This window comes from Branchiostoma lanceolatum, chromosome 1, assembly GCF_035083965.1.
Source record: "Branchiostoma lanceolatum isolate klBraLanc5 chromosome 1, klBraLanc5.hap2, whole genome shotgun sequence".
Classification (NCBI taxonomy): Eukaryota; Metazoa; Chordata; class Leptocardii; order Amphioxiformes; family Branchiostomatidae; genus Branchiostoma; species Branchiostoma lanceolatum.
Window position 1 is genome coordinate 21163385 of NC_089722.1, and position 25631 is coordinate 21189015.

The 25631-nt window shown below is 41.0% G+C and overlaps 2 protein-coding genes and 1 non-coding gene across 3 annotated transcripts; 2 read left to right on the forward strand and 1 right to left on the reverse strand.

Annotated features, from left to right (window-relative positions):
• Positions 1 to 1187: 1187 nt before the first annotated feature.
• On the reverse strand, positions 1188 to 7351 carry LOC136440939 (uncharacterized protein DDB_G0284459-like). The gene is made up of 3 exons (XM_066437140.1): positions 6908 to 7351; positions 3798 to 4729; positions 1188 to 2994 (listed from the first exon to the last, which is right to left on the reverse strand). Exons 1-3 carry the CDS (start codon positions 7242 to 7244, stop codon positions 1744 to 1746), a joined length of 2520 nt encoding a protein of 839 aa, XP_066293237.1. The 5' UTR covers positions 7245 to 7351; the 3' UTR covers positions 1188 to 1743.
• On the forward strand, positions 3511 to 3583 carry Trnak-cuu (transfer RNA lysine (anticodon CUU)). The gene has a single exon. It is a non-coding gene; the product is annotated as a tRNA-Lys (tRNA).
• Positions 7352 to 7549: 198 nt separating the features above from the next.
• Positions 7550 to 24646, forward strand: LOC136440948 (ankyrin repeat domain-containing protein 27-like). Its single transcript, XM_066437153.1, has 19 exons — positions 7550 to 7904; positions 8996 to 9101; positions 10059 to 10095; positions 10367 to 10440; positions 10642 to 10697; positions 11089 to 11148; positions 11607 to 11668; positions 11957 to 11996; positions 12363 to 12479; positions 17343 to 17404; positions 17538 to 17697; positions 18014 to 18085; positions 18716 to 18817; positions 19202 to 19299; positions 19753 to 19852; positions 20339 to 20509; positions 21477 to 21513; positions 21940 to 22036; positions 23416 to 24646. Exons 1-19 carry the CDS (start codon positions 7854 to 7856, stop codon positions 23471 to 23473), a joined length of 1560 nt encoding a protein of 519 aa, XP_066293250.1. The 5' UTR covers positions 7550 to 7853; the 3' UTR covers positions 23474 to 24646.
• The last annotated feature ends 985 nt before the right edge of the window (positions 24647 to 25631 follow it).

Consider the following 25631-nt stretch of genomic DNA (forward strand, 5'->3'; position numbering starts at 1 on the left):
ATTCTCTTATCTGAATGCATCTAACAAAGAATATGACTTTTCCGATTTTTGTTTATGAAAATTCATAGTCGGCTGGCGCAGACCACTTTTGAAGACTAATAGGGAACCTCGCCGACCAACTCCCAACCACAGATTACCTTGCTCGCGACTTACTCCCAAACAATGGTCTGGAGATGGTCGGCTATGAGTGAGAGGGCTTCAGCGGTCGTCTCGCCATATACATGAAGAACTTTATTGCGCGACTATTGTAGCAGGTACAAAGTATGGCAACGACAGTAAACATAGCCTGAACAAGACATAAGTATGGAATAAAACTATTCACTACAACAAAATGACTATCTTAGGCTTTACATGATTCAAGTTGGGCTAATTTTGAGTATCATTATTTTTTCTAATAACAAAACAATCTTTTATATATTTGCCTATTTTAACACTGTATGAGCTGTTGCATTTAAATACATAGTCAAATCTATCTGTGGCATGCCCATGGAATTGGTGCCAATTGGCATAGCCTGCATGCACAGGAAGCGTGGATATTCTAATGAATGTACTTATACGATATGTAGATAAGGAAACACTTGCTTGGGAAACGCTTTGTGGTCTCAGACCTGTATAGGATATCTAATGAATTCCAAAATAGCGCGTGTCTTTTGTAATCTCCAAGCAGATCTACGGTGGCTATAAGGCCGTATCGAACTGGCAAAAGGAGTTTGAGTCAACTTTGGCATATGGTCTTATAGCCACCGTAGATCTGCTTGGAGATTATGTCTTTCGTAACGTTCAGCGATTGGCTCTGAAAATATCTGATGGCACTGCCCTGGTCGTCATAATCTTTTCAGCATTAGGCCATGTTGATTTGATTACATGGATGATATCCGCGCGCGCATCAATTTTCGTCCGTTTCCAAAAAACAAAATTTCGGCTATACTGTAAATCGTAAAAAGCAGCTGCAAAGTGATGAAATACATGCTGGAAATTGCAACAACAACAAAAATATTTCGGAAAACGGATTTAGATGTCAATTATAAAGTCAAAGAAGAAATTACTTTTTGCACTGATCTGGACAGACTGATGATGATTAAAGGTTTGATTTGTAAAAGATTTTCTACGGAACGCAGGACAGAAAATCCACATATCTGTCCTAGTTTAATTCTCACATGGACAGAAAAACTACCGATGCATTCAAATACCAGAAGCATCATAAATAGAATTTATTCAAAACGAACTTTGTTAGAAATTGCTGAATAGAAAATGCATCTGATACTTACACACAAAACATACACATATTGCACATTTTTCAAATGATAAACGTCTAACACAATAACAGTGTGAACTTCTGAGCGTACAATTTTCCCAACAATTCTTGGCACTTCAAAGCTGTTTCCCTTCTTGTTCGATGAACTTGGTATGTTCCAAAACGTCATAGAAGCATTTTAAGATTTTCCAGAAAAGGCGCGTTGGTCTCTTATTACGTCACATATATGGCACATTACGCACAAAACACGGACGATCGGGTCAGAAGCAATTAAGTCAATCCTATTTTCCTGAAAGTTACAACCGAAAGACTTCCAGAACAAAGTCACAGAAAGGGTTTAGCTTTCAACCATTGATAGTCTACAAAAATGTAGTACTCTTTAACCTGTACGCACTATTCTATAGATGAACGGTATTGGATAAACAGTGTTGATCTATGAGCCAATGTCAACAAGTTGCCAAGCAACGCTCTCACATCAGACGACAACCTTACGACAGAGGGCGCAACAGAGCCTTCTTCAACCCTTTGGACGCCTCTTCCCTCACTCTGCCAACCAATCGCCGCGCCTGTACTATGGTGGGTTTGGCCGGTCGTGTCCTCGCATGGTACTCCATCTGCAGTTTCTCCAGCCTCGTCAAACTGGGAGAAAACTTCTGCTGAACTGCCTCCTCTTCCATTCTGATGTTCTTGACGACTGCTTGGGCGACAGTTTCGCTGGTGATGTCCCTCCAGAAGTCGTCGTCTTCTTCTTGCTCTTCTGTGGCGATCGAAACCGACCGAACCCGGCTGCTCCTTCTGCTAGTGGTCCCCTTTTTCATCTCTGGACGTTCTTCTTCCTCTTCCTCCTCTTCCTCCATGTAGTCCTCTCCTTGTTCGTACTTTATCCATTCTCTCCACATTTTCTGATCAGTGTCCTCGTCCTCTGAACCGACTTCTTCCTCCCTCTGCAGCTCCGACTCGAGGATGGTGGATAACTGCCTTTGACCAACACTTTTACCGTGAGGTTCGACCTTCCGTTTGGGCTCGTGGACCTTCTTTTCGCGCGGTTTATTTCTGACCCCCGATGAGGCGGAGGTAGTGGGTTGAGGTGGGGGTGGGGGAGGAGGTTTGGGCGAGAATGCCGGTGGAGTAGAGGCGATTCTGTCATGTTCTGTAGAATCAGATGGCGTAACTGGAGTCGATGGTACACTTACATTTAGATACGACTCTGGAATATCATCGTCATCTATTTCTTCGTCATCGACACCGTACAGAATGTCTTTAAGGATAGACGGTTTGTCTGCTTGGACTGGAGATCTATCGTCGGTCTTGCTCGAAAACGTCGACCCGCCTTCGGTATCGGTGCTTGTGTCGTCGTCGTCCCAAGCACTCATCATTCGAGATCTACCCATTGAAAACGAAAACTGGTGTCCTTTGGTTTTCTTTTTGCCCGACTTTTTCTTCTTCTTCTTGCGTCCTTTCTTGCCTGATTTTTCACTACGCGAATCATCCGTAGGCGCGATTCCTAACATGACTGCGTCGCACTGATCGGAATGTCCTTTCGGAGTCCTGGGTCTGGGACTGGACAGTCTGCGGAGGGATTCTGGGGAGGGGACGGGAGAACGTGGCGGGGGTGGGGGCTTGGGCTCCGGCGGACGGTTCCTCTCGGCTTCGGCCTTCCGTTTTGCCGACCGTATCCGGAAACCCTTCCCCAGTGCGATGTCGATATCTTCGTCAAGGTGGACCTTAGACTTCACTTCCTGTAACACAGGGAAAAAAGAACAGTTTAGAGACGGGGGCAGATTCAGACCGCCGGGGACCTTTGACCCGTTATTGACGTCACGCTTCAACTCAGAATAAGTGACGTAGGCGTCGGGTCAAATCAACTTGAGAAGGACCGGAAGACTGGTCGAAAGCTTGTTGGTAAGTGTTTTACTTTGTGTATGGAAATAGCGTGTAAATGTATCACAATGTGGATTACCGCCACAGATGAACCTTCATACGATTTTAAGAACCATTTAGATCTTTTGGGAAGTGGCAAACACAATATCAACTAGTCGTGTAAGTGATACGTTAAACTCGACATGTTGAAGTATTCATATACTTGTACTTAGGTTAATCATTTTGTATACCATTGTTTGTTGTTTGCATGTATAGTTGTAGAAGACCATACGATAGACGAAAGTCGAAAAACAGTCATAGTTTTTAAAAGTTTAGAATAACTACTAATTGGAAGGGACATTTCTAATGACGGTATCAAAATACCAATCAAAAATGCCCGGTTAGCTCAGTCGGTAAAGCATGAGACTCTTGATCCCAGGGTCGTAAGTTCGAGCCCCACATCGGGCGAAAGTGATACATTTTCGCACATTTAATTTGTTTGGGATCACGCATTAAATGATAACAATCCTTTAAAATATCACAAGGTTACGTTTATGAAGGTTAGGTCATAAGATACGCCAAATGACAGCTACTCAAGAAGCAACTGGATAAGATTTTATCCAGTTACCTGACTTACTGTCATCACAAGGTGAAACTTTGAAAAACGTAAGAAAGTACTTACTAAAGTTTCTAGATTGTACTGCAGCTTTTTCAACTCGTCATTTTGTCTCTCCAAGTCGTCCGCTGTCACTAATCGGGCCGTTTTCGGTCTCTTGTAGTCGGGAGTCTTCAACTTCGGAACGGGCACGACCAGTGTCCAGTCCGACTCCGTGATCTTTCCTACCGACGACTGTCGCCGTGACGTAGCGGTGGTGGCCCTGCTTTTCCTGCCCAGAGACCTGGCTAAGTGACCCCGAGACCCCGACGCGTACGACACGCTACTTCTTGCGGAGATCACCGACATGCGTTTGGATCTATCGAAGAGCTGATTATTTTTATTCCCCCTTTCAACGCTTTTGTCCGATACCCTTCTTCCTAAACCAGGTGGAGATTTGGATCTTTCAGGAGACGATTCTATAAATTGTTCTTCCAATAACGAGGCAGATATCGGTCTGTTCTTGTTGGCTACACCGTTCGCTCTTGCTTCTATCACTTGCTGAGTGGTGCTATCTATAATTTTTTGAAGCCGTTTATACGTCGTGCTATGAGTCTTAAACTGTTCCGTGTTCTTGTCTTTGTCGACAGGGTTTTCTCGGAACTGTCTCCTGTCCCCGAAACTCACATCTCCGTAGTTCAGCTCCGTTTCTTCAAACTCCTTGTTAAGAAGCTCGAAGACTTTCTCGTCGTAAGTGTGAAAGACTTCTTTGACTTTATCCATCTGGTAGAGTCTTCTCCAGTTCTTGTCTGGCCCTTTAACGCGATTGTCTCTGATGTTGACGTCGTCCCACATTTTGCACAAGATGAGGAGATCCATGAATTCGTAGATTTGAATGCGTCCCTTGGCTTCGTAGTTTTCCTTCAGGTGTTTTACTCTGTGCATCAGTTTCAGAGGCGCCACCGTACGATCACACATCTTCAGGGTGCGTAACAACGCCTTCTCGTTTATTATCATTCCTGGAAAAGAAAAAAGAAGAAGTATGAGTTACACTTACGTTTATGAAGGTTAGACATCCAGGTAAACAATATACAGTATAAAGACAATTCAAACTCTACAACTGGATAGAATTCGGAGATTTAATTCCGGACGTTTCGAGTGACATGCATCACTCTTCACATCCATCACCCTGAAGAAGAGTGATGGATGTCACTCGAAACGCCCGGGGAATTAAATCTCCGAATTTTATCCAGTTGTAGAGTTTGAATTGTCTTTATACTGTATATGAGTAACACTAATCACTTCAAATTTGAAAAGTAACGTTTCAAACCATAGGGGCACTTGCCATGTCGAAATGCCTACACCTTGTGAGTGCAGGGCTATGAGTGAATAAAAAGATCACTAGTCATTTGAAATAACTTGAACGATAACTCGTACATGTCTCTCTATATGTGTTGTAGTTTTGTAGTACTTGTTCCAATGCTTCTATTTTCTTTTTGATTTACCGATTACGTATTAGTTATTTGCTGGTGCTTCCCTCTTGTCTTTGCCGGCAAATGTTGTTGATCAGACAAGATAAAAATAAAGAAAAAGAAGACGATTAAAGATTAATCTCAATAGTCAAGCAGCTTACTCTGTTGGATATCAATGGAACTGAGTGTTGACCGCACAGGACTAGCCTCCACAAGGGGCCTTCCTAAGGAGTTATGGATTGTAGAATTCGGCACAAATATGGTGGCCAGGCTGCATGAATGTCAGTCCGCGAGAAGCTATCTGCGCGGGCAAGCGTAGCCCCTGACAAATCATTCTTCCTACAGTCAGCATAGTTTCAGAGTCTGGTAGAGGCTAATAGTAGACGGTGACTAAGTCTAAGAACAAAGCCGACTGATACTACGAGAACACACACTCTCACGACCCACTTCTAGGCACCACACCACTACTGAGTTACACAAAGGCAACCAGTTGTCCCATTTATCACTCATAATCCTACTCCACTTCTACAAACACTGGGTACGTGACAGGTGGGGATAGCTTTTCAGCCATCGTGGGAAGGTTTCATTTGTGCAGACAAAAATAGGCGGATACTATATCAGCTCTGCGGCAGCAGTGCATTCATGTTTGCCATAAAGGATTCGTTTTCTCTTGTGTTGAATATTTGATACCATATACATATGTGCAAAGCCTGTGGCAACAAAATGACTAAAACGTATCTGAAGTTTGTTAAAAAAACAGGTATGAAAAACGTTTTTCGTCTGTTAAATAACCAAATCAACAGCTAGGAATTGACTGCTTAATTGAGAAAATTGTTGTGTTTCTGTGCAAAAAGCGCTACTTTGAGGCGAGAGTGGTCTATTTAGAACACTCGTGTACAGAGGTCTGTTTCTGACATCGCGACTAGACGTATGCCTAATAGCCGGAACGGACCAAACAAATTTCAACTTGTCTGTTCAGCGATGGGTCGCGAAAACGGGTTAATGGATACACTGTTTGTCACCGTTCAATCAAGTTTTGAATAGCGGGCCGTTATTGGAAAAGGTCCGCAAACACCGATCAATTACTTACCGTAACAAAGAGACGTTCCGCAAACAAAGACCACAAAGGCCCCAACTCTCCAACGCGAGAAAACTAGGTTACTCCGCAACACAGCCCAGAAATTACACCAATATATCAGAAAACGGTCGTAATTTATACTTATTACTATACTAAAGCTGTACCTTCTTGTGGCAGTTTTGTTTCGGAAAAATACTAAACGGTAGCAACGCTCAAAAACAGGAACAACCCTTTCAAACCCAAAACAGGTGTGTAACCATTGTAATAATCCTGTTCAAATTAGATTTTCCTGCCCTCATCTACTTTTCACATGAGACGCAAGCAATCAAAAACAGCACAACCAAACACCCTGAAACTATTCCCCTTCATTCGACAGTCCTTGAGAAAAGCTTTATGCGGGTCCCACATACCACAAAGCTACGATTGAATGAAACTTTTGAAAAGTAATGTTACTTAATCCATTTGTTGACTAAGTCCTCGGGCGAAAAAAGAACGTATACACCAAATACCACAACTTACGGAAGAATCTTTATAAGATCAACACGAACCTATCTATATTTTAAAGCTTATCAGTTTTGAAATTAACGTTTGACAGAGAGAATAGGAGGACCAAGTACAACTCAATGAAGAACACATAGAATTCTAACCGTGCATATCGTGATGCTCGTAAGCCACGTAAGCCACCCGGATTTCTTGGATCTCCTGAAAGTTGAGGAAACGATGGTCCAGAAGGACCAGACATTTCTTGATGAGCTGACAGTTGTAGTGTGCCGTGTGCAAGTTGTACGTCAGGTGGAAGGCCTCGTTGAAGAAGTTCAACTCCATCAACCGACACACCTGTCGGAAACTCACGCCGGGCTCTCCCTCGGCAAAGTCCGGAATCACTCGCTCGAAAACGTCGATTTGGTAACCAAGGGCTCTGGCGAGGCATCGTAACTCCTCCCAGGTGTAGTATCCCTTGCGTTTGGGAAATGTCAAGTGCATTGTCCTGCGATTATTCGGAGGGAGTTTATAGTAGAAGTCGATACCACCTGTTGCTACGTCGCCATGTTTCCAAAATATAACGGAGACCTTGTGCCATCACGTGTCCCGTTGCGGAATAGTTCATAGCTTTTCATAGCTCGTTCGGGTCTTTCTAAGTAAGAGAATAAGTACAACGAAATCACAAAATATCAAGATCTATACAAGAAGTACATTTGAATTCTATTAGAACAGTTATTTCACGAGTCCTAATGATTATGTCATTATTCGAAATAAATATAAACTCCCCTACAATCAATAATGGTTTCTCCCAGGCGGTGAGTCTGACCTATGACCTTGCGGTTGTCTCCTGACAATCGATTTCACCTGACAAAATATATCAAATTTTCGACTTTGGATCAAAACATATCGGCTGAATGCCCTACGCCGGGGAAATGTAGATCACAACACTGCTACCGAGGCTTAGGCGTTAGCAAACACGACTATTTCGACTGACAAAACAAAGAAATTCGATTCCTGAAGGCCTAGGGGATCCTAGGGGAGGGCGCGCTCGCTCGCAGACGACAGAAAATTATCTGAGGAAAGTTCGAAGTCTTGGATCATACCACCGTTATGGCAGACGAAGACGATCTAGATTTCAACCCTTTCTTCCAAGCTTTACAGGTGAGGGTTGTTAAGATTGCATACAGGTCACTGACACGATGTAAACGTGAGCTTTATTTGGAGGAGAGAAAAAAAAAAAACGAGTTGGTGGGGAGGGGGTTCAAGATGCCAGCATACCATCAGCATCACGTCAGTGCAAATTGACAGACTCGGCGTATCGTTGCATGTAATACCCTATAACCCACTTGGAATACTATATCGTCAGATATTTAATTTCAGGCTATGATAGATTTATATTCGTCAGACTATGATGTCTGTGTCCTCTTCAAGCAGATGTGGGTTTTGAGTTTTAGTCAACTGAGAGTCCCTGGGTTGGCCAAATTGGCCGTATACTGTTAAAACTAAAAATGGAAATGTTGACAGTGGTTTCATGTTCACGTTTTTTCAAAGTGATCTCTTTACCACGAACTTGATCAAAACATTACGTCTTCCTCTCGCCACCTACCCCCCTTATTTCAACTGTGAACTTAAAACCAAACGCAAACACTCCATTTTAATGTTAGGGTTGAGATTAGAGTTATGTTAAAAGGTTAGAGTTAAGGTTAGGGTTAAGGTTACTAAGTAGCTATAGGCTAGGGATAGGGTTAGGGTTAAGATGTTAAGATTAGAGTTAAGGTTAGAGTTAGGGTTAAGTTTAGGGTTAAGGTTAGAGTTAGGGTAAAGGTTAGGGTTAAGGTTACTAAGTAGCTATAGGGATAGGGTTGAGGTTAGGGTTAGAGTTATGTGTCCTCTTCACAGTGAAATGTCTAGAAACTGTCCTTTGATAGTCTGGTGCTGATCTCGAGTTGTCAGGATTTTCTAAATCTAGTACACCCATGCCAAAGACAAACACAGACATTTTCAATCTACTTATGTCATGGCCTAGCTAAAGTCCCATATCTATGTAGTTAGACCGATACATCTGTAGCACATATTAAGATAGAATGTAAATTGTAACACTAACAGACAGAAATGTTTAACATATGCACTATTTACGTCCAAATATGTAGTGAAATCGCTTTGTCATTGTTGTCATAAATTGTACAGTACAACTTTCGAGCATAAAAGTTCATGACATTCATTTTTTATTTCTATGTTTTATTTTTATACAGACAACATTCAAGCAGCACTACAGCATAGCCAGACACAAATGCCACCTTGTGTGCGTCCCAGCCACTGACACACTACATGGCAGGGCTATCAATCAGCGATTTGTAGGTAAGTACGGTATCACAAACCTGTGTTGTTTTCGTTGGTGTCTGTGGGTACCGCCATATTGAATTTTGATGTCACGCAGGTGGCATCTTGTTTTCCACTTTTCCTTTGGTATCTGATGACAGAATGTTTCATATGATTGTTATTTTTGTATAATTTTGACCTATTTCTTTATAAATTGTTATTCATTATAATACTTATTATGTTTACAACTCAAAATTCACTTTGTAGTTCCTATTATTTTCATTTGTTTCATTAGGATTTATGTTACAATTCGAATTTCTTCTTTCGTTAATTTTTCTTAGTTTTGATTATATATAATTTTGTAAAAATTCCATTTGTGTAGTTTAGGGGAGGCCCCCGAAAAGCCTTATAGGCTTCTGGCCTCCCCTGCATGTATTCTTTGCTCTATTTATCTTTGTTTTGTACATATGCAAATAAACAATAAACAAAACAATAAACAATAAACAGTAGGATTTTTATGTCATTTTCAGTGGGGCAACATTTTATTTGTTATGTTGATTAGGATGTCATGGGTTGGCCATTTTGCTGCAGAGTTTTTGGATGCATGTCAGGGGTTTTTCTTGAAAAATTGAACAAGAGGGAGCACACACAGGCAAGGGAGCGAATTCTATGTATTTATGGAAGAATCAATCACTGAGGGAAGGCTGTATGCTGGATTTCAAGCTAAAATCTGAATTCGACTAGGGGGTGCTGGGCTGAAACAAGAGGGCGCAGCGCCCCTAGGCCTCTTTCCTGATTTAGATTAACCCCTGAATGTTGTATGATGGAATGGTGTTTTGTGAAATTGTTGAGTTACGTGGACTGCGAAAGAATTGCTTATTACTTAATATTAGTATTACAGAAAAAGTGTGGAATATTCCAACTACTTTGTCCCTAGTTCATTACAATGTATTTAATGAAAAGACTTCTAACATCAGAATTTTATGCATGTTACAGAGACTCATATTTTGAGGACTTCACCTTTTTTTCAAGGGTAAGTTATGATTTATTTTCCTTATCATAAGAGTGGCTGGGTACAGTAATGCAAAGAAGTATGGAATGGTCATACAAGTAATTCTGGTCAAGAAATCAAAATTGGTATTTTTGTCAACTACTTTTCTATTGGAAAGCACAGGAAATGATTTAAATTTTTTTTTTACAAATGAAACAATCCAAACATCTGTCTACGGTATGAAAGCTTTAATATCTTTTTACATTGTCCAAATGTTATTGTGAGGGTTTAAGATGTTTCCTTCCAACTATAGGCAGTATATCAGCACAGACAAGGATGGCAATAAAACTATTGCAGTGGAGAAAGGCAATATTGTCACATTAGAAGGTACTTACCATGATGTTTGTTTACATCTCTTTATTTATCAATACATTTGTAGATGTAGTCAATCTTTTTTTTTTTGATATTTCAAGATTTTAACCAACTGCGTAAGATGCTGTATCAGATCTGAACATGTTAATGCGTACAAGCAATGCATTTCTGTGTTCATGTTGTCTAAATTTGATTCTGAAATTCTCATGGATTCAGGGTTTCAAGAGGAAGCTGAAGTAAGGATTTTGTCAGAGGAACTTGCTTATAATGAGGTACATGTATATCCCATTTGCACTTCAAAATCACTGTACACACAGAGTTTACAAGGTGTATTTCTACAGTAACCTTGATGGATTTCAATTTATGTTCATGTTATACATTAGCCTGGGGCTGGGTTCACCAGGGCTCCCATACTCACATTATGGGAGAGTGTGGGACTCACTCATGATCAATGGTAAACTAACTAGGATAACACTCAAGGCTATGTTATACATAATGTAGTAATAATGATCTTTTAGACGATGTTTTCAAGTTTTGTTTATGATGAAGTCATAGCTGTATTGCCTTTCAAAGTGAATGTCTATACATACAGTGTATGGAGTTATGGATTTAATGTCCAATTTTAGAAGTTTAACATTGATGTATCCATGTGTTGTGTTTCAGGACTACAAACCATACAAGATTTTAGTCATAGAAAGACCTTTAGATGGCATAACACAATCAGTAAGTATCTTGCAATGTTTATTTGCAAATGCTAATTGCAGTAGTACAGTGAAAAGGTTACAAGTGTCTATGATACCTATTCTATAATTTCTATTTATAATGTTTCCACATACCTTGCTGAGGGGTTTGACTTCTTCTTTGGAGGCAGTGGCTGATGAAAATTTTCATGTATTTAGTAAATTTGATGTTAAGTGGTTTTGTGATATTAGTAGAAAATGTGGTTTTATACCTCTAAAATCTTGCTTAATGCACACCAGGTGATAGACAAGCGATAGCAAGTTATCCACTGTAAATTTGATTCTTTTAGTTTGAAAATTTCTGAGGTAAAAAGGGCACTGAACATTCTAGATAACTGTGCACCAGTACCAGGTGTGTTTATTGATTTGTTTGTAATAACTTGCATATAATTTTAAACTTCTATGAAATATGTTTTTTAAGTGTTTGTCCTTTTATTTCAGTCTACTTCCAGGTCAAGATCACAGTCCATATTAGGAGAGTCACAGAGGATAACCTATCAAGAGTAAGCAGCATTTTCTATCCATTATTTGTTATTTATCAGATCTGCAGCTAGTTTATATAGTGATGAAACAAGATTGGCCTTGCTATTTCTGACGCTTCCAATTTTTTATCTTGGATTCATATCTTTGATAGTTTGAAATGTTTTTTGTAACAGGTTCTCACTCGTATCCGGTACATTATAGAATGGGATTAAAAGTGAGAAAAGGGATTGTCATCAAAATAACAATTCAAAGAATTTGGTTTTAAACGAATGTTTTTTTTACCTCTACCATGTTCTTATCTTTTTCAGAAACCAGCAGTATTTATTTTCCTTCCCAGAATGTAAAAAGGTACATCAATTTTGACTCTATATATATTGTTTCAAAAAGGATATACATACCGGTAAGCAGATTCCTACAATTAGTGTTTACTTCTATCAAAAGTAAGAGTGAAGCTGTCTATTTTTAGAAATGTCTACAGCATGTGATAAAGTATAGACACTTAGTAAAACCATATAGCCAACCATGGCCGCCCGACCTTCTCCAGATCATGGTTGGGAGGTAGTCAGTCGTGAGCATGGTTATCTGTGGTTGGGAGTTGGTCTGCAAGGTTGCATGTGTAGACGTTTGGTGTGAAGTATTTATCAAGTTGAATTGGGTAGAAAAAACTATCTCAGACTAAATCCTCAACTTTGAACCGGACTCTATTTCCACCAGGCATTACTTAGATTGGACAAAAACATCACGGAGTTCAAGAACAATTACATGATTGTGACTGGATATCTGGACCATGCTGTGCAGAAACTACAGGGGATGTGCCAGCAAGCAGTAGAGGTAGGCACCGCACTTTGGTTTTTCTATCTAAAGTAAGGCCATGTTGACTTGATTATATGGATGACATCCACACACGCAGCCATTTTTGCCAAACTCGTTTTTTTTTACATGCTCGCATCAGTTTTGAGGTTCCCAGAGGATGTCATCCATATATTAAGCGAATCAACATGGCATATTGTGTAAGGATGATCGCCTCGGCGGTCAGCCTGGGTAATTGTTTATTCAAGGACCCTATTCGATTCGTCAAGTGGTCTCGCCCATGTTAATGACGTCATTCACTGTATTCTTGACTGTTCAACGTGGTCTTCACCACCTGTATTATTTCATTTAAATCGTCTATTTATCGCTGCCATCCGTGGCAATATGACGACGACACGCAGCGGGAGAACCGTGAGACCCCCGCAGAGACTCCGTGAGGCGGAATCGGCTTTCGATGAAGAGTTTCAAAGGGTCGAAGACGAAATTTCCGAAATTCGTGCGTCCTTGGCAGCAACATCAACACCAGTGGTTCGACTGACTCCACTGCACACCAGCATTTCGCAAGAGGAAGCGCTCGACCGGGAACGTGCGGCACTCTTGGAGGAGATCAGGACCTTAGAGCTGGCGAAGGAGGTCGAGAGTCTACGACGTCGGAAGGACAATCTACTAGTACAATCCGACGCGCGGTCGGGCGGCGTGGTCACACCCCTCCCTAAGACGGCCAACCCTGTGGCTGACTCGCAACACCTCGCCAAAAGCATCTCGCCAGACGTGCAACATCTCGCCACCGAGCCCACCATTCAAGACCAGCGGCGGGACCAGGCTTCAGCGGCAGAGATTGAAAAATCCTTGCCCCTCCCTAAGACGGCCAACCCTGTGGCTGACTCGCAACATCGGCCCGCCAAAAAGACCGCGCCAGACTTGCAACATTTCGCCACCGAGCCCGCCATACTGCGCCGGGACCAGGCTTCGGTGACAGAGATCAATCGCATCCTGGGCGACCTCAACCTCACCTCCGGCGGTCGCCCTTCTGCCCGCGCCAGTCCCAGCACTGAACCCAGAGGTAAGAAGATTTCTGGATTCTTCCGGACACCTTTTTCATCCTCCCGTATTACAAAACACGTGATCTGGCCGCAAGAACTGCTACCTGCCTTCTCGAACGAATCGGCCAAACTGACGTACGACATGCTTACGTATGAGCAGTTCATCGCCGGTTATATGAGACTATTTAACGCAGACTTATTGCAACCGGTTGAGTTGAGTGAAAGACTTAAGCTGGTGCAGAAATGTGCCGAGTACACGCTTAGGTACCCGTGGGATAGCGTTCGTTACTATCATGGCGAAGTGATGCGGGCGGTCGAGGAAGGGCAGTTTGACTGGGGCGACTCGGATTACAATACCCACGTAGAGGAGTTGTTCAAGATGTACGTGCAGCCTTTTCTGCAGAGTAACACTCCGGCAAGGCGTGTTAAATCGCTATCTCAGCTGCAGCAGACTATCAAGTACTGTAAGCTGTTTCAGTCAGGGTCGTGCCCCCAGACGGAGCTGATCCACGATGACGTGCAGTTTGGAGAAGTCCACCACGTGTGCGCGACATGTCTGACCCGGCACGACACCGCAGCTTACAACCATGGCTCGTCGGACTGTAGCCGGAAGGGTGATCGTGACCGACGCGGGACGGGTACATCCACCGGAATCGCGCCTAGCAAGCAGGCCTGACTAGACGTGGGACTTTCTGATTTCAATGACTGTATTCGTTCTTGTACTAACTCATTTTATGCTGATATTCAGAATGTGTACAATGTTCATTCCGTAAACTCATGTGGTCATGACACGTTCCACGTGAATTATGACAATTCCCATGACCATGATGTCAACGATTCTTCTCCTATGTTGTGCCTCACGGATAATCGAACCTTGTGCGATGTACATTATTGCTATGACATGTTGCATAATAATAGCTTATGTGTCAACTCTATGAACGAGTGTTCTGACATGTTGCACAATGATAGCTTGTGCGTCCACTCTATGAATGAGCGTTCTGACATGTTGCGCAATGATAGCTTGTGTCTTGACTCTATGAACGAGTGTTCTGACATTTTGCATCATGATAGCTTGTGTGTAAACTCCATGAACGAGTGTTCCAACATGTTGCACAATGATAGCTTGTGTGTTGCCTCTATGAACGAGTGTTCTGGCATTTTGCACATTGATAGCTTGTGTGTTAACTCTATGAACGAGTGTTCTGACACGTTGCACAATGATAGCTTGTGTGTTGCCTCTATGAACGAGTGTTCTGGCATTTTGCACATTGATAGCTTGTGTGTTAACTCTATGAACAAGTGTTCTGACACGTTGCACAATGATAGCTTGTGTGTTGCCTCTATGAACGAGTGTTCTGGCATTTTGCACATTGATAGCTTGTGCGTCAACTCTATGAACGGGTGTTCTGACATTTTGCACAATGATAGCTTCTGTGTAAACTCCATGAACGAGTGTTCTGACATGTTGCACACTGATAGCTTGTGCGTCAACTCTATGATCGGGTGTTGTGACATTTTGCACAATGATAGCTTGTTGTGTGTCTACTCTATGACTGAGTGTTCTGACATTTTCACAATGATAGCTTCTGTGTAAACTCCATGAACGAGTGGTCTGACATGTTGCACAATGATAGCTTGTGTGTTAACTCTATGAACGAGTGGTCTGACACGTTGCACAATGATAGCTTGTGTGTTGCCTCTATGAACGAGTGTTCTGGCATTTTGCACATTGATAGCTTGTGCGTCAACTCTATGAACGGGTGTTCTGACATTTTGCACAATGATAGCTTGTTGTGCGTCAACTCTATGACTGAGTGTTCTGACATTTTGCACAATGATAGCTTCTGTGTAAACTCCATGAACGAGTGTTCTGACATGTTGCACACTGATAGCTTGTGCGTCAACTCTATGATCGGGTGTTCTGACATTTTGCACAATGATAGCTTGTTGTGTGTCAACTCTATGACTGAGTGTTCTGACATTTTCACAATGATAGCTTCTGTGTAAACTCCATGAACGAGTGGTCTGACATGTTGCACAATGATAGCTTGTGCGTCAACTCTAGGAACGAGTGGTCTGACATGTTGCACAATGATAGCTTGTTGTGCGTCAACTCTAGGAACGAGTGTTCTGACATGTTGCACAATGATAGCTTGTGTGTTAACTCTAGGAACGAGTGTTCTGACATGTTGCACAATGATAGCTTGTGTGTTAACTCTATGAACGAGTGTTCTGACATATTGCACAATGGTAGCTTGTGTCTAAACTCTATGAACGAGTGTTCTGACATGTTGCACATTGATAGCTTGTGTGTTACCTCTATAGCTGAGTGTTCTGGCATTTTGCACAATGATAGCTTATGTGTTAACTCTAGGAACAATGTTCTGACAGTACTAAATCTGGTCAAAGTGTTGTGCATTCTGATGCTGTCAGGAATGATTTAAGTAGAAAACTGGTTTGGCGGTCACATGCCTAGCTATGTCACCTCGTTATATACCGGAGGTCCCCAGAATTGTATACGTTATCGTATAGGTATTGTTTTGCGACCTTGGTCACCTTCCCGGCTGTGCCCATTCTGTTGCATATATTATCTCACCTTAAGAGTAGTACGGTATCTTACCTTAAAGGCATTACCTTCTGACCATTACGTTATGAGTATACGTCATACAAATTGCTCATTGTTAAGTAGAAAACTAGTTCGGTGGTTACATGCCCAGCCATACCACCTCGTTATGTCACGGAGGTTTCCAGATTGTATCCGTTGTCGTATACGTCTTTGTATACGTATTCGTTATTGTATGCGTTTTTGTGTACACAATTGTTCGCTGTAGGTTTAGAATTGGATACGTCATCGCATGCCTATTTGTATACGGTTATTGTATACGTAATTGTCTACTTACTGGTCAGTTGTAGGGCCAGACTTGTATACGTTCTCGTATACACAATTGTATACGCACTTGTCATTGTATACGTAATTGTAGACCATATTGTTAGTTTCCGTATACATAATTGTTAGTTGTAGGAATTCACCTGCGGTGTGTATTAGTCGTATAGCCTTCAGGTGCCCAACATGTATTTCTTATTAGCAATTGTTTTCTCCATTCATTTTCCTTTCTTTTACCCTGGGTGTTGGCGGTGTCTTCTTTTTCCTGCGCGTTTCTTGGCGGGATCTGTTTATTGATTGTTAACACAAAGTAAGAAACATTAAAACATTCAACTGCCAACACCCAGGGCCCCTTGTTTTTTCTTTAACATACATTGAGAGGACTGAAATAGACAATTGTGTAAGGATGATCGCCTCGGCGGTCAGCCTGGGTAATTGTTTATTCAAGGACCCTATTCGATTCGTCAAGTGGTCTCGCCCATGTTAATGACGTCATTCACTGTATTCTTGACTGTTCAACGTGGTCTTCACCACCTGTATTATTTCATTACCCGCCCTACCCTACCCGCGGGATCTGTTTATTGATTGTTAACACAAAGTAAGAAACATTAAAACATTCAACTGCCAACACCCAGGGCCCCTTGTTTTTTCTTTAACATACATTGAGAGGACTGAAATAGACAATTATCATAATAAGGCATAAAGGTTTGGTAACAGTTCATAGTCTATTTAGTCTTTTAATGTCTAGAATGTGTTTAGATTGTACTAAGATACCCTTGGGTTGTACTATTGGCAGCCCATAGTTTTTCCTTGGTGTTGATAGATTTTACACACATACAACAGATCAAAGAAAATCCTGGAACATGTTGAAACCTTTGAATCTTAAAAAGATTGTTATTCCAGATCCCAGGTCTTGTGAATAGAAAATGATGAGTTTTTTTCCCTGTATTCTTTCAGGATATCTTAAAGCTGTGTAAAAGGGAAAGACAAATTGACATCATAGCCCAGGCAGTGGAAAGGTAAGAGTTAACAATTTTTCCATTTGATTCTGTTCTAAGAGAAATCTAAGAGGTTGAACAGAAAGGTTGAACAAAAAAATGACCAAAGACACAGAACACCATTTATCTAACCAGTCTACTCTGCTTCTTACAGTTATGTAGTTGGATCGGTCCACACTAAGGTATGGCAGGCTGTATGTCAGCAGTGTAAGAAAGAGGAGAGCCTTCTGCAGAACAAGCTGGAAGAACTCAGAGGGGTGACAGGAGAACAGCTGGGTGTGAAAGAGGTGTTCTGCTGCCCTCTACCTGGTGCAGTAAGTACTGCAGAATATCAACATTACCGGTATTCTAAAATTGCTGAAATGGTCGTACAACATTGTGCTATTGATGTAAACAAAATGTATTTTTGGGGGAACCTTTTTGAAATATTCAAAAATCTCTGTTGTCTCGTATGTTTACATGGCCTATAATGTTCAAACACTAACCCTTAGCCTAACCCTAATAGGGGTTTTGGAATGTAGTGGTTTCGGAACATATTGGCCTTGTGTTCTTTCTTTTCTCATCAGATAAGTATAGTGCTACTCGGTAGGGTTATTTATGAGTTTTCCTTTTGTTCCTTTCACCACACAGGTAGTGGAGTTGGCCACACTAGATGGTCTGAAGACACCTCTTGAGAAACTGTCCTGTTTGAAAAGAACCTTGGTATGTACATCTTGTTGTACCTCCTGCAGTGTTGAGTTTACAAGATGTCCTGGAAATTTCTCTGTCAGAATATCTATTCTTTATCATTTCATTTCACTAGATTTGTACAAAAATGCCAGATGTGGCTGCCATTTTCCTTGTAACTTAGCAATATGTGTAAAAAACATGCCGTTATTGGAAATCTTGAAATGTTTGCGGTGGTTTTATTTTGTGTTGAACTCTCCACTGTGAATTTATGAAACCGTGAGTGTGGGTCCTCAATGCATCACTACAGTAACTGTAGTTCAGAATTGTTTTAACCACGAACAACAGGCAACACTTTAGATCCAGAACAACACTCGAAATCCAGAAAAGTTTCATTATTGTGTTATAGTTTGAGAAGGAAACTTAGTATATGGTAATAATTATGTAGGTAAAATCGATAGGTCCCAGCTGGGGTCTAGGTCAATTCTGCAGAATCCTGCATGTGGATGCAGACTTCTGCGCAGTATTCTGCATTTGATGCAGAATTCTGCACAGTATTCTGCATTTGAGTGCAGAATTCTGCCGCAAAAATCTTAGTTCCCCTCTTCTGCCAAAGTTCCCATGACAATAAATGAATTTACAGTATTTTTGCTGTGTTTTGCTCAGGACAGTGTGAATGAAGAAGTGAACATCCACCTCAGGGAGCATCAGGATCCGACCAGCGATGACTTACCCTGTCTGGTGTCAGATGACCTCATTCTCCTACTGGTACCCTTTTGTTTGTATTTGTTTGTTTGTATTTTGAGGCTTAAGAGACAAATATGTAGACTGTCTTTATAAAAAAGACTGACATAACCAATACTTGGAAGAATTGGAACTTATCCAAATTTTAAACGGACCCGTCTACTGCTACTTCCGGGATGTGATGCTAAAGCCATGTGACTGCAGCAACGGGTGGTAAGTGCCAGATAACCTGTGTCGCCCCCATCTCTGTTAATGTCAGATGACAGAGCCATAAGTTTTGGTAATTCCCAATTCTTTGAAGTGTTGGTCTTGTAATGTTCTGTCTTACTCATAATTTCATAATCAAGACAGATCAACTTTCATGTTAAGATCGACTGTCTTTGAATGAGTAATTTCTGTGTGTCCCAGGTTCCAGTCCTAGTCCAGGCAAGGTGTCTTCACCTTCCCAGTAACATCTTCTTCATCGAGAACTTACAGTGGTCGCTGTCTTCCAAGGATGACCTCGGGTGAGACATTAATAATGCACCTTCAAGATGTCGTTAGATTTTTTTTCTTGTAGCCCCAGAATCATTCAAGGAAGTTTACGAACGATATGATACAGTCAGGTTGCTATAGGAGTGTGTTAAGATGGGCTCCCATTTCTAAATCTCAAATCTATCCAGTGATCTAAAGTAACATGAATCAAAGTTCAAAAGTTCTGACTGACTTTTAAGGAAATCTCTTTCAATTTACAGACTCCGGTTGGGATCTCTGCCCTGATTTACATATATTGCTTTTAAATTGATAACTTTTGTGTCGCCATATTTTCAGTTTCTGTCACAAATACTAACGGTAACATCTGTCTGTGAACTTGTTTACATACCTAACATCAGTAACAGTAGTTAATTAGTACTAGGACACAGCACTACATGTAGTTCCAAAGCATTGTTTTACTGATCCAGACATCTTGTTACCATCAGTTTCAGCCTGGTGACCTTCAAGGCCTCTATGGAGTATCTGATGAGTGCAGACTTCAGCCACCTCAGGGCCACCATGAGCCCCACACAGAAGAACAACGAGGTAGTCTGGATTTATCAAAAGTTTCATCCTCTTCTTATTTTTCTTAAAAGGGTGCAGGAGTAATACTGTAAATACTGTACATAGCGTCTGTCTTCTCTGTCACAAAAAAACAGATCAAATGGCCTAGTGGATATAGTGTTCGCCTTGCAAAGGTCGTGAGTTCGATCCTCGGCCATTAGTCATACCAAAGACTTTAAAAATGGTACATGTACATACGGCTTTCTCTGCTTAGCACTCAGCATTTTGGAAAGAGTATGGCAGTTAAACACACACCACTACCAGTGGACTAGCCCCCTGCTGTAGTGATTGCACAATGTTGTGTGGCCCAAGGGCTACTGAAATGAAGATGAGGGTCACCCTATGCGCCATCTGGTATGGGAAGGAACTGTAACTAACTCTCTCTCACAACGAGAGTAAGATTGGCTCTTCTCAGCTAAACTGGTCAGAGATAACTTCTACTTTTTGTCTGTCAACTCCTTTCTGTAGATCTCCATCCCAGAGCTGATGCAGGCTGCCCAGCACATGACTCTCCAGCCCCGACCCGGGGAGTGGATGGGGAGGGGGGCGGCGGCAGAGGCCGACTCTCTTGGGAAGATGACATCATTCGACAAGAAACTGGAAAGCATCACCAGGATGATGGAGAGGAGTTCGCAGGAGGTACAAAATGTCAACTTCATCCATTCATTACATTTTGGGGATGATTTCACTGAATTATAAATTTTATATGAATGAATGGTTTATTTAGGTCCCAAGACACAACATTCAGTAGCAGCCTTCATTTGGTGAAGTGCAGTAGAATCTACATATCAAAATCAGTCTAAAAGCAATAAGGATACATGTAATAAACATTACATACCTTACAATACTCAATTTAAGATATATGCGTACTCATCTAAGTGCTTATTTGCGGCGCTAACACTTTGGCGTTGAGTAGGTCAACCAGGTAAGGCAGTTTGCTCTTGATATCTAGCAGTCCATATTTGAATTGTGTTAACTGGTATTTAGACCTAAGGATCTTGCCATGGAGACTCACATGGTTTGGAGGCAACCAATTAGTGAACGTCGTGGAGCGCGACAAGGAGGTGGCAAACTTAGTACATAGCTCGTGTCGTCTGTTGCATAGAGATGGCAAGGACAATTCAATCAATGACATGCTGTAGCTAACAAAGTTGGGACTGAGAATTATAGGACAGGCTATCCTTTGTACATTCTCAATCATTCGAGATTGGGCATTAGTGATATCTGGGTGCCACACATATATCTGTTCACAATGTTGCTAAAGCCCATCACATACCACAAAAATAGATCTGCCGATGAGTCTGCAAGTCTAAAAGTCTAAATGAAAATTTCAGCAGTAAATTATGTATACGCTCGGTGTTCTCTCGATCAATGCAGAATTTTTAGGGATGGGCTGATGTTCGCAGGTCATCGAGCCCTGTTAAATGTAACGGTAATTTTCAGGCAAAAAATATGCACGACACTGTCGATTTCAAAATCCAGTGACCTTCCGGCGATCAGCCAATACGGCCAAGGCTTGTTGACTGTGTGACATTGGGCTTTGAGAGGGTGTGAGGAAAAAGTTGGAACTGTCAATTTATGACGGCTACTTTTTGTCTATCCACAGCTTGCAGCTGCCCCTATGCCATTGAAGTCCATCACAGGTGAGTTAGAAGGGCCAATTCTCTGACTCAGTCTTTTGAAATTGTTTGCATGTCGTCATAGTGGAGGAGTGAGGCCCTGTTGAGAACTTCGTAAAGGAAAATTGGCTTTTACTGTCTTTATCTGGTTTAGGAGCAGTCGACTTGAACTTAATGCAAGGTATTCAGCATGCATGCTGCTTCATGCAAGTCTTTGCAGAAGTAATAAGTGGCAATCTGGGTCTGAGATATGCATGTCCCTCAGACAAACTTGATTTGACGTGTTCAAACTAGAGCATGTCACAACCCAAGTCTCTGACATGTAAGTTCAATCCCCTCAGAATCTATAAATTATCTTATAATAAAGAACTTTGTTATCTAATGTTTACTCTATATTTGGAAAATATACTATTCACGGAAAATTGACAGTATTCTGAATTGTGTTGTCAGGAGAGACAGGTGACCAGCCGAGGCAGGGAGGAAGCCGAGGTGAACAGGTCCCTGATATCATCCCGCTCAGGAAGGCTGACAACTCAGCAGGTCTAGGGTAAGGACAGCTGGTCTGTGTAACGAAATCCCCGCCGTCCAGGGCTTTAAAGGAAACCCAAGCAATGTTAGGGACCGAAAATTGGATTTTGAAAGTCATTTCTATACATGATTAACACTATCACAATGTATAGCGACATCCATGATGCAAAAATATCACGGTGTGATGTGAGAACTCACTGAGAATCGTTTTTGTAGGCTCGCGAAACTAAAATGCTCAAAGTTTGAAGTCATTACACAAATGTGCTAAACAGTGTTAGTAAAATGTCACTACCATAAAGATTTCAGAATTTTTTTAGTTCCATTTTTTTAGCCCTAACATTGCTTTGGTTGCCTCTCTGCAAGGCGGCACCGTATGTTGGGCAGGCTACTAAAGCGTGATTCAATCTGTTTAGTATTAAGGCCTCACCAATTTGATTTGTTGTTTCTAGGATTAACTTGAAAAACGACATTAAAAAAAAGCTTGAGGACCAGGTTTATGCCTTGGTGCAGTCAGTTTTATGCCATTTTATACAGTCATACTCAAGACTGTTTTACTCTCTGCTTTTATGATGTCCTGTTGCTGTGTTTTTACCTAAGAATGTCAGAGAAATGAGTTGGTGTGGCTTAACGGTAGCATGAAAGTTAATCTGAGTTGGAAAATCACATTATGAAAAGGTTAAACTATTCTCCAAAGTAGAAAATTTGGACTCACCAGAATTATTGACTGTATACGACCCAATCTCTTTGAACATGTGACTTGTTGCAAATAAGATGTATGTTACCCTTGTCTCTTATGATGGGAATATCATACAAAACGTACAAGTATTGCTAAAAGTCAACAAAGTGTAAAATGATCTGTCTTTTTATTGATGAAATTCGTTGAGCGCTCTGTCAAATTGCTCGGTTGCAGCGAGGTCGCCAACGTGCAGCAGCTTCAGTGAGATATATATACCCGCTTTAGATATGGTATTTGTACTGTTGGTTGTGATTTGATTTCACCAAAACCAGCATACTGTAAATGCAGAAATGTTTGTGATGGTTTTATGTTCGCAGTTTTAGTGGCAAGCTCTTTGCCGCGAACTTAAATCCACAACAAAATGTTTTGCCCTCCTACCCCCTTGTCTACTGTTATTACGCGAACTTAAAACCACCGCAAACACTCCATTTTCTCCCTGGAGCAAAATTAAAACCACGCGAACTTAGATGCACTTACAGTATTCAATTCTGTTAATCTGCTAAACCAAGCACCAACAGCTAGTGACTGGTGAAGCAAACTTTTTTGCTTGATACTGAATAATGTTTGTTTTTTTGTGGAGAGGGGGGAATTTCGCTTTGATATTGTTGTGATGTATATCAAAAGCAATTGAATAACCACAAATCACTTTCTCCTCTCTACAGGGACTTTCTGTCATCACTGCAAGATGATTTTGGATGCTCATATGGAAAGCAGTCGTAATATTCCATGGATGCACAACATGACCATAGACATTTTACATCAATGATACCGGTAGAACACACACAGTATCCCTTTCTTGAATTTCGAGTCAGATAAATGACTTTTGCATGCATTTACCTGAAATTAAACTTTGGTTTCATAGAAATTGAGATGTAATATTTTAGAGCAGATATAATATCTATTTCATTACAGTCAGTGTGTTCATTTGAGGTCTAACCTCCATTAACATTAATCTGTCGGCTCACATAAATCTGCCACTTTGAAAAAAAATAATGTGTTTGAGAGATCTCCAGTGCAGCACCCCCATGTATGCACAGTTTAGATATACAGGTCATTATACTGGGGGGCGTTGGGTTGGAGATCTTGTTTGGACGTATCTTTTCAGGTTGGCGGAATTATGTACCCTGGTGGAATTATGTTCAAGTAGTAGATCTTAATGGTAAATATTTGGAAAGTAGGGACCATTCCAACTTTGTTCTTGACTTGACTTACTTGACTTATGTCAGGTGCAATTCATTCACTTTGTTCTTAGCTAAATAGAAAATATTTTATGTGATGAAAGCATGTCTAGTACAGAAAATGCTTCCTGTTGTATTGCTGCAATACATGTATAATGATAATTATAATAATGCATTTATCATTCAACTTGTTGGTGCTTGATCATATTTGCAGTTTACTTGATATGTTGTCCTATTTATCAATATCTATATATGCTATTACTTCATAAATGTTATGAGTAACGTTATTGCAATAAGATTACAATGTATATTCTATTTATTACAGACAGTACAATAATAGGTCATAATACAGTGTTGTGTTTGCTGCTACATACGGCCACACAAATTTATATCCTTGGTTCTCAGACATTTTATATGAAAATAGAGCAAGCAGAGATTAGAAAAACAGAGAGCAGAGACAGCTTGAATGCACCAAGACAGAAACCCGGTCACCAGGCTTTGTTTTGATTGTGTTTTTCTAGTTAAGCACATTTTTTAAAAGTTTGAGAACCAACCAACAAACTAAATTGGTGTGGCCTAAGCTACAAATGTATTTCCTTTGCTCTATTGATATTTGAATTGATGAATGTTAAAGATAGTGTAGGTGTTATATATTACATGTATGGTACTTAAAAGTGTTAACATAACTGAACTCAATTAAAAGGGGTCCTTCGCAGTGTGAGTGGTTGAAACCTTCTAGTTCCAGAGGCGAGATTGCTCACCACCGGACTACACACACTACCCCAAAATATAGGTGGATACATATTGAGTGTAATTGTTCTAACTGGATGGGCTGTATACAATGCAGCAATTTGATTTTCTTTAGGTTGTGACTTGACACTTGTAGCAATTGTAATATTTCATTTAATGAATAGCTAATAGCTAGTTAGTTGGGGATATCAGGAGGGATGGGAAGATAGCTAATTCAGCACCAAGGACACAGTCTCTCTGTGATTGCAACTCTTCTGAGCCTAAACACAACACAACACAACACAACACAAAGCAGATTTAAATTCCACTGACAAACTTTGGACAAATACTTGTAACCTTTTGCAGCATATGAGAAAGAGTATGATAGTCAAACACACTCCACTACCAGTGGACTAGCACACTAGTAATTTGTGGTGGCACTGCAGTCTCAGAACTGTCACGGATCGGCACTTCAGTATCATGATAAAATGCTCGAGAGGGGATCAACAGACAGCTGAAGCCAAATAAAACAAGATTTTAAACCATTAAAAATCCTTTCTTGGTGTTTTTTTTCTGTGAAATCTGTGAAGTTTAGGGGTGGCTATGGTAGGAAACACAATAGAGAAGGTGGAATGGTCCGCTGCAGTTTGGAGCCTAAAAGACCAATCCAAGGGCTCTGGTTAGGGGTTTTATTTGCAGAGAAGATTGCGCCCCATTTTCTTTATTTCCTGTTACCGAGTGTTTGAGTGACGCTACTATTTAAAACAAAAGACAACGGCATCAAGTCCTCTATTACGTGCCACCGATTACGTGCCAAGAAGGAGCCTTATGGGGCTATCGTGCACAAGAAAGCTCACAAGAAATCCTCTACATTATTTCTATCTGGATAATCAGGGTATCTATCGTAAGCAACCTTTAACCTTTGTTAACGACCGGTGTTATCCTGATTACTCACATAAAATTCACACTGC